Source organism: Quercus suber, unplaced genomic scaffold (assembly GCF_002906115.3).
Source record: "Quercus suber isolate HL8 unplaced genomic scaffold, Cork oak 2.0 scaffold_364, whole genome shotgun sequence".
NCBI lineage: Eukaryota > Viridiplantae > Streptophyta > Magnoliopsida > Fagales > Fagaceae > Quercus > Quercus suber.
The window spans coordinates 10,184-19,703 of NW_027069816.1; the positions used below are offsets into that span (position 1 = coordinate 10,184).

Consider the following 9,520-nt stretch of genomic DNA (forward strand, 5'->3'; position numbering starts at 1 on the left):
AATTAGTATATTTTACCTGTTAGGTAAGTGCAATTGTATGATGTTTTCAAGTTCAAATTTTACTTAACTTATTTCAATTCTTAAAATATTTATACAGTTAATTGAAAACAATTAACAATGTAGAATAATATAATAGCACATAACCATGATAGTTATATCAAATGATGTATATTGTTCAATCAAGATACATCTAAAAATCGGAGACCAGAAGGCATAAGAGTAGTAAATTAGTCTTGTTTGTGTCTTTTGACATGTAATTTAAAAAATTGTTTATGAAATACACCACCTGAAGAATAGTAGAAATTACGGTTCATGTCATTTTTTATCAAAATCAAGCAATTAATTTTAATGATTTGTATCTTTTTTAGCAACAAAATAAGAAAGTGCACCTACGTGTGCTTTGTGCTTCTTCAAAAAATGTGCCTAAAGTATGCTTCATAAAATGAGCTTTTCTTGGACCAAGCAAAGCGCTCAAATTAACCTTGGGGCTTCGAGCTTCGAGCTTTAAGCAAGCCTAAGCGTGCTTTTAACAACATTGAATAGAAGTTTACCATATATTTGAGTATACCCAAAATTAGTCCACCATAGATACTGGAAAATACCTTTTTTATGTAAGACTTAAGAGCCCAATTGCTCGTAGATCTTTTTATTTTTAAAATTTTAATGAAAGCACAAGAGATATAAATACTGGTTGAAAATTGTTGTTGTGTGTGTTATTTGTATATCATCATCAACATCATCATTACAAAAGTACACTATATTTTTGTTCATTAGAAAGTGCTTGCATTCAACTTCTGCCAGAACCAGTACTTTTTAATTCATTGCCACATCTTTATGATTATTTTTTTTTTTTTTAAGTGGTACATCGTCTTTTTTTTTTTTTGATAGGAATCAAGAAACTTCATTAAAACTTATGACAAAAACAATACATCATGGTTAAGAGCCTGCGCTAAAAAGCTAGGATTCTCTTCTATCCATGCAATAAAATCAACAATACTTAGAGCATGTTTGGCTAACAGGTGAGCTGGTTTATTTCCTTGTCTACGAATATGGGAAAAATCAACGCAATCCCCACACATCATTTTCATACCCAAAACAACAGCTGCCACCGAAGCAGGAGGTGGTGTGTTTCCACAGAGAGCATTGTACAACACCAAAGAGTCCCCTTCAATGATGAAATCTTGAATTCCGACATCCTTAGCAAACTGAGTCCCTGCTTCAAACGCCTTTGCCTCAGCTTCCAAAGGTCCTAACGGTGCATTTATCTTCTTGCTCATCGCTGCCACTACCTGACCCTGGCAATCTCGGACAACTACTCCAACACCCGCTGTTCTTTGAGATTTAAATACAGCCCCATCAACATTTATTTTATATCTCGATGCTGGTGGAGGTGCCCATGCTACTGTTTGGGTACATCGTCTTGATTTCATTTAACATGTTAAATTATTGAGGTATTATAAAATCTAACAGTACTCATCATTAGCTCAACTGGTACTTCCTTCTTTCATAATTATGGGATGGAAGTGAAGTCGTAGGTTCAAGACCCTTTGGGTGCGTGGTAATTGTAACTTTTTTTTTCTTTTTATGATAAGTAATTGTAATTTATTAAAATTGGAAAAGTGTATGCAGGAAGAGATTTGAAAAATAGAAAGAAACAAAAGAAAGAAAGGAAAGCTAAAAGATTAGCGATACAAGTGCAAAGTGTCTAAAAACTCCATCAGAGAAAACGTTGAGATGGTGGAAGAGAGTGTCGCCCATTTGAAGAGAGTTAGCAAGCGTAACTTACCAATAATAAAAATCTAACATACTGCTGATATTCTAGTTGTTTCTTTCAAAACAACTTTTAAGACCCATATTGTTTGAATAAGGCATCCGCTGTGATGACAGTTCTTCTGCCATATATCATATGGTGTTATTTTCTAGCTGCCTGCAATGATATAGAACCTGCAGATATCATGACAACCTAAATCTGCATGCAATTTCTCTCTCTCTCTCTCTCTCTCTCTCTAAAATGAGATTTTTGCAACTCTGGTCATTGTTATTATCCCCTCCCCTGGCCCATCCCGTCCCTTGGGGATAGGAATGTGTCTCTTAATTTTGAAAGTTGAATATTAGGGCTGTTTGATTGCGCAGTATTATCTTGCGCAGTATTTTCTTTGGAAGTTCTTTAACTAAAATTGATAATGTGTCTGATATTGCGCAGTATTATCATGAGCCTGGGACTGGACGGATGTCTCGTTCTCTGATAGCTGTTAAGAGAATCAATATACACCTACACCTGAGACAGTGATAGCAGGAAATGAAAATACTGTTGAGTTCTAAAAGTTACTTTTCTTAGCAGATATGGATAAACAAGAATTCTGTTAATAAAAGGACCTGAAATTTGGTTGATTTGTTGCTTTGAGGATATTGTGGGTTTTTATTTTTTGAACTTTTGGTTGAAACTTGCTCACTCCAGATTAAAAAATATCACTATTGTAAATGCAGGAAATGTACAAGCTCATCTTTCTATCCAGGGAAAAAAAAACTATATTTGATCATTAGTTTAGCATATAAAGTACATGATGATGGGGCTTTACTTCTTTTGTTTCTGGTAACATGCTCTTAAGTATATTACAAGCCAAGGGAATTGTTGGTGAAAAAAGATTGTTTTTTGATAATTATATGACTTATACACCATACAAGACTGAAAATTTGAATTCATGCTTCACCCCTTTCTTAGGGAGGGACAGGGGATGCCTCCTACTTTTTCTTAAATCTGTAACCAGCTCTTGTGCTATACTAATTACTAAATTTTACTTGAGCTATTTAGTGTAGTGGTGTAGGCAGGGAATTTGTTTGAGAGGGCAGGATGGCTTGAGGGGTCTATCATGATCATAAACAATAATAAACCTGTGACTCACTATAGAATTGAGTTTCATTCAATACATCTAATATGTTGATATGTAACTTGATTTGATGTTTCTAAGCACGGGACCCATTTTTCCAAAGCCCTTGCTTTGAAAGATGGTCCCTAGATTAGGCCTTAGGGTTTTACCCATTTTAATATGATTACAAAGTAAGTCCGTTCATGTTATGCTTTTGAATTTCTACTATTAAGCTTAATGGCTAGAACTGGGGAGCATAATTGAAGGGCATGAACTCTAAAACAGATTAAAATTGTTCGAACATTAACCAACTGGGTCCCTTTCAATCCCTAGGCACCCATAGCAGTTAGGGTGTGGGAGACTAGCAAGTTCAAACATTCTTTAAGTCAGATAGATTATTATTATTTGGGGGTAATGCTGAAGCTGCTGCAGATGCAAATTGTGGTCCGCACCATCAAGAGCACCTCACACTCTAAGCAGCCTGATGATTGGGTCATTGAAGAAAAGCCCCGTAGCAATGCCAACTATGCTGGTATTATTGACAAGGTACTTTTATGTATGTATTCATGTACTCTTATAGATATATAAGGTAAATGATATGCTTTATATATGTGTTGTAACTTTGTTACTACAGAATTCTGGATATGGGTTAATTTTTGGTCACTTCACTTTTCACTGATCTTATATGACCATTTGAGGGGAATTTAGTATTGGCATTGAAAAAACTTTTGTTTGCTTAAAGTGTCTAGTGATGAAAAAAAATTTCTGGGAACATCTCAAATTATGCAAATGAATGTGAACAATTTGGATCTATATTTGTGTCTGAATTGACTTCCATTGGACCCCAGGGAAAAAATTTGAAGTCAAAAACTGCTGTTTTGCTTACCATTGTTTCCTGTTTCCTTTAAAAAAAAAAAAATGAATGGAAGACAAGGTTTAAATACCTCTTTATTTATCCTGGGTTGTAATCTCTAGTGTCAAGTACAATGATATTGGGCTAAAGATAAGAAAGTGATGCCATTTCCGAAATTTTAAAGGTTTCCCTCAACAAAGGAATTGTCATCCCTATATCATAAAAGAGCAAGACTTAGGTACAATATTTAGATGTTATTCCTTAAGTTCCTCTTTTAAGATTTTGCATGTAAGTTTTTTCTCATGTGATGGAAATGTATTTTTTAGTTATGTAGTCTTATGACTCAATTTTAAGTGAGGAACTTAAGGAACAACACCTAAGGTATTGCACTTAAGTTTTGTCCATAATAAAATATTCTTGCTAATGATGAGTTTCTAATAAATCCTGTTCTGGGCCTTTCAATAGTTGAGGGTGGATACCATGGTTGCCTTCTTATGCTAACATGCATTGTTTATCCAATTATTTTATATTGAACAGTTATTACATGTATTCCTCCAAAATCTATGGCATATTGTACTTTTGGATGATCCATTGTCCTGAAAGGAAACTATATAAGTTTGGTTCCAGCGTACCTTCCTCTTCTTGCTTGCACTCACAGGCTTCACAGCTACTTTGTCCATAATACCTTTCATTAATAGCATACTTTTTCAATCATGAAATGGAAAATGTTATCTTTTTATGCAGTATTATATTGAGCCAGGGACTGGGCAGCAGTTTCGTTCTTTAGTAACAGTTGAGAGGTACCTAACACAAGCATACAGCAACACCCAAGGCATTGAAACCAGGCGATCAGGTTAGTGTGGGTTTAGTTATTGTTACTGCTTAAACAATAATTTATTTTCACTTCTGCAATTCATAACTGTGTCTATCTGTGCTTCTTTTCCAGACTTCACACTATTGCGGTTTACGGGAAAAAAATATTTCCAGTGATATATATTCTCTGGATGTTCTTTAGCAAGGACCTAGAAGATGAAGAAGATACAGTTACACTCAAGGCGTTGAAACAGAGCAATAGTTCAACAGTGAGTTGAAAGATTAATTATGGTAAAACAAAAATTCTGTTGCCGTAGTATTATTTTATTCTGTAAAAAAAATTGTGCCTTTTGCAGCCTTAAAAAAAACTGCTTCTCGGAAGAAAAATAATTCTAGCAATGGGGTTAGTCTTCTGTTCTGCCAGCCCACCTGAAAAGATAAATTGGGTTCTGTCTGGTCCCGGGGGCTTATATGGAGTGCTTTCATGGATGAGTCTATTGTTCCTGAATCTGAAAAGCAAAAATGGTCTGAGATATTCATCACACCCTTCAAGACAGGAATTTTTAATGCATAGTTTTGAGGTATTATGTTTTAACAGAGCTGAGTTCTCATAATGGTATAATTTATCTTTTGCTATCTTTGCCTATTGTGGCATACTCCTTCATCACAACCCTTCAAGACAGGAATTTTTAATGCATAGTTTTGAGGTATTACTGTTTTAACAGAGCTGAGTTCTCATAATGGTATAATTTATCTTTTGCTATCTTTGCCTACTGTGGCATACTCTTTTACACATTCATGCGTATTGTTAATTCTTGGGAATTCGTGAAAGTTCAATAATTTATTAACAAAATTCCTGGGAATACAATTTTTATAAACATCCTCATCCATATGAAAAGTGAGAAATCTAACTCTCAAAAGGTTAGATTTTTGCATGTCTTGCCTTCATGACAATTACTAATATGACACTTAAACTGTATATTTCATTCAAAGAGAAACCACAAGTTAAATCTTTCTTCCTCTTCTTCTTCATTTTTTTTTTTTTTTTTTTTTTGGGGGGAGGGGGGGTGGGGGGGGGTGGGGTGGGGTGGGGGAGATGTAGAATGATCATATTTCAACCAAAAACATGTTTATCAATGTTCAAGGGCATTTTTTCATAACGATGAGTCTAGTAAATTACATTACATGGTTTAATTTTTTAATTTGTAGCCACTAAATGATTAAACATAAATACAATATTGTCTTGTCTTATATTTAATTTTGGTTTACCTCCCATGGATGGGTCCAAAGGCCCTGCCTTTATGAGATTTGATGTCATCAGGAAAAAAATGTCTTATATATAGTATAAATTTTAATTATAAGCATATCTTTTTATAAATAGTATAGATAAATCGCATAAAAGTCCAGTTCAATAAAGGGATTTTTTTTGAGGAATAGTGTGACATTATTGACCCTATTCCTAAAACATTTGTAAGATAAATTATTAGATACTGGATGAGGGTATTGTTGACCAGAAAAAAATTCAGTTTAAAGAGGAGAATCCTTTTATAGATAGTATAAATAAATATAATTTGTATTAAAAAAATTAACATGATAACATATTTTGAAAAATATAATTGTTGGGTTGTATAATCTTTATTCTTAACAGGCATGTTAAATTTCGTACCAATAAAATTTTATTTACTATTTGATCCATTAAATTATTTTTTATGCATAATTTTAGACTATAAATACTTGAAATTTAAACATTTGATTGATGATATAGTTATTGATCTTTAACATTTTGAAAGTTTTGTAAGCATAGAGGATAATAAGAAAATGTTATTCACATGTAGATTTGTCAAAATTCACATCTAGTAAAAAAGAAAAAAAATATATATATATATATATATTGAGTGAAATTGTAGTCATTGTTTATAACAAAGTTTGTATATATACAAACTTTGTCCTATAAGAATCCTTTTTTTTTTTTCTTTTTTCTTTCAATACTCTTAACGGTATTTACTCAATTGCCAATAAACAACACCATTTTTTTTTTTGGTAAGTTAAAAAAAAAAAGTGACTATTAAGCCAATTTTCCTTTAGGTAAATTAGAGCATTCACATTAGTTCGTGCAAAAATTTATGTATATTTTAGTATAAGAACTTACTTTTTTTTTTTTTTTTACACAACCACTTTTCAAAAACACCCTATTAGATTATTTATTCTAAATTATATTTATTAAAAATAATAATTCTTCATTATTTTTTTTATTATTATCTTCATAAAATGTGTGTGTGTGTGAGAGAGGAGAGAGAGAGGAATTTGATAAGACAAAATGTGAGAGATTTTTTTTTTTTTAAATGATATACAAAGCTACATTAACTGCGTATATATACACGGTTACTGTAGCAATTATGTAAATTTACACTTCTTTAGCTTGATTGATGTGGATGATTTTAGAACTTGAATGTGTAAATTTGACATATTTTTCTATTATACAATTATCAAAGCAGATGCTCTTAGACACGATGAATTTGGGTTTCATAATGGAACGTAAAGAATGGTATTAAATTATTGTAACAATATATGCACCCATAAATGGTTGTTGAGTTACATGAATAAAAAAAACTTTAGATACATTATACCAAAGTTTTTTTTAAAAAAAATTATAGTAAATTTGAAGTTTTATAAAATGACACTCCCACCAAATATTTCAATAATTTATACTTATTTATATATTATATAAATATAACAAATAATTTCATGTTGTCTCGCAACTTCTTTAACATAGTATTCCTTTTTGGAAAAAAAAAAAAATCTTAACTAAATTATGAATAAAATGACACCTCCCTCTTGAGCTTGAAGTTTGTGGACAAATGGCACTTCTCTTGTAAATGACTAATGTAGAGTCACAATTTGTAGCACAAGCCCAAGAGATATGGGATGTAAGCCCAACAAGCCCAATACAATGAATTTGTAGAGAGTGGATTAAAGAGTTAGGCTAGTTGTGAATTAAACAACGGTTCATAAAGATTCAAAATAAGAATAAGTACAAAAACACACTTAGAACTTGATTAAATTGGTGTCCGAAGAGATCAACTATGAACTGAACTACTATTTCAGAAAATTAATACAATTCTTCGTGCTACAGTCAATCTCCTTCTCTTTTTCCTCCCCCTCAGACATACCCACATCCTCAAATATAGGGCCCAAGGCCCAATATACGAACTTGGGCTTTTATCCCCACAATAGCTCCTCAAAATTTTAATTTTTCCCTCACATCCGAAGAGAAAAAAATGAGATTTTGATCTGCCACAGAAATAAAGGCTAAAAATGTAAAGATACTTGAGTTTACACGTGTGGGAGCATAGATTTAGACGCTTCATCATTGTTGCTGACGTTTCGGTATTTACGAAGCGTCATGAATTCCTCCAGGCGGCACTATGTCTTTGGCATCCAACGGTGAACCATTGATTCAACGAATGACATTTTTCCTTAGGGTTTGGGCGGGATAACTCCCACTCATTTTTTGACCCCTATATAAAACCTCAAAGGAGATCACTTCTTCTTTACTTCACAATTTCTCAGACTCTCCAACGAACTCAAGTATTCAAACTTACAAGGATTATTAAATCACCATTCTTATTTCTTTGACAATCTTTGAAAATTCTTTTGAAGATTTAAAGGATCATTTTCCAACTCAGTTCGCATAAGTTCTAACTTCTTTGAACCCTGCTTTGTCTCCTCGGCTAGCTTCCTCGGCCTTTACGTTCTTATTTCCCAGTTGCCATTTTTAGTGCTTTCCCTTTTTCGTTTATCCAAAATGGGTAAATTTAAGTATCTAGTTAATAGTCATGCCTTGATAGAGACATTTAAGGAAATGTATGACATATCGCAGGAAGTAAACCTGAGGTATTGTCCTCCGGAAGGAATAAACACTGACCGAGAAGTGGGAGATGTCATAATCCCTACGATAGCCTTTATAAAGGAGGGAATGACTCTCCCCATGGGTCGCATTACCAGAGATTACCTTCGTAACCATAGATTTTGTCCCCACCAGTGCGCACCTAACTCTTTGGGATCTTAGGAACAGTTGATGCTTTGAACCAACATTTGGGCTTGGGGCTCAACTGGCTAGACGTAGTCCATATATACGAATGCCACAAACAAAAAGGGGTGGGATTTTACTTTAAATCCCGATCCGACATCGTCAAACTCATTTCTTGTCTTCCCAAGTCTAACAAGGGGATGAAAGACGACTTCCTGATCTTTTCGAGAGCATGGCATGATGGTCTTCATTGCCCAACCCAACCAAGAAAGCTAGGTGGGATATCTTAGATTTAGGTTCCTTAATAATAAATCTACGGTTTTCATCAGTAGTGTTGTTTTTTCTTCTTTTCCTATTAATGGATTACTTTAAGTTTCTGAATATGCTTAGCTCTATTGTGGTGTTAACAGATAGAAGGCACGTTGCTCCTCGACTCAGCCTAACCAATGTTGCAGCGCTTAACTATCTATTAAGATTAGAGATCTTTATGAGTGAAGACGGGCAACTTCGGGCCATCCACCTTATTCTGGACATCAAGCCTCTTTCGGACGCGTTCCAACCGGTCGGCAACGTTATAAGGCAGGGAGACCATCAGATAAACCGGATAGATGTATCTCAACCCAATTTTTTATCTCCGTTTGATCTTCCCACTTACTACATCTTGTCTTGTAGGGTGTACTGCTGCTCGTCCTTCCAGTTCAATAGATTCCCCTTGAAGTAGCTGCAGCAGGAGAAAGAGTTGCTTCCTCAACCTCTTCACTAGAGGAACAAATTGATAGGTTCTGTTTCGAAGGAGAGGCATCCAAGGAGGTTTAGGTGATTCCCCTCTCGGACGCCGAGGAAGAGACTGATAGGCATTCTAGCATCCACGCTCCTGTTTTAATAACTGCCCTTCCAAACGACTCTTTGGAAGAAGAAGAAGAAATGGCATTGAATACTAGGAGCAAGAGCCTAAAG

General features: G+C 34.1%; 2 protein-coding genes across 2 annotated transcripts; one reads left to right on the forward strand and one right to left on the reverse strand.

Annotated features, from left to right (window-relative positions):
- Window positions 1-911: 911 nt before the first annotated feature.
- On the reverse strand, window positions 912-1,430 carry LOC136061925 (uncharacterized). The gene has a single exon (XM_065760377.1). The coding sequence runs from the start codon at window positions 1,428-1,430 to the stop codon at window positions 912-914; it is 519 nt and encodes a 172-aa protein (XP_065616449.1).
- An 829-nt stretch (window positions 1,431-2,259) lies between these two features.
- Window positions 2,260-5,107, forward strand: LOC136061353 (methyl-CpG-binding domain-containing protein 7-like). The gene is given in 7 exon segments (XM_065760378.1): window positions 2,260-2,310; window positions 3,300-3,413; window positions 4,465-4,532; window positions 4,534-4,573; window positions 4,667-4,682; window positions 4,942-4,998; window positions 5,001-5,107. Coding segments are annotated over 6 exon segments (402 nt in total). The 5' UTR covers window positions 2,260-2,310.
- The last annotated feature ends 4,413 nt before the right edge of the window (window positions 5,108-9,520 follow it).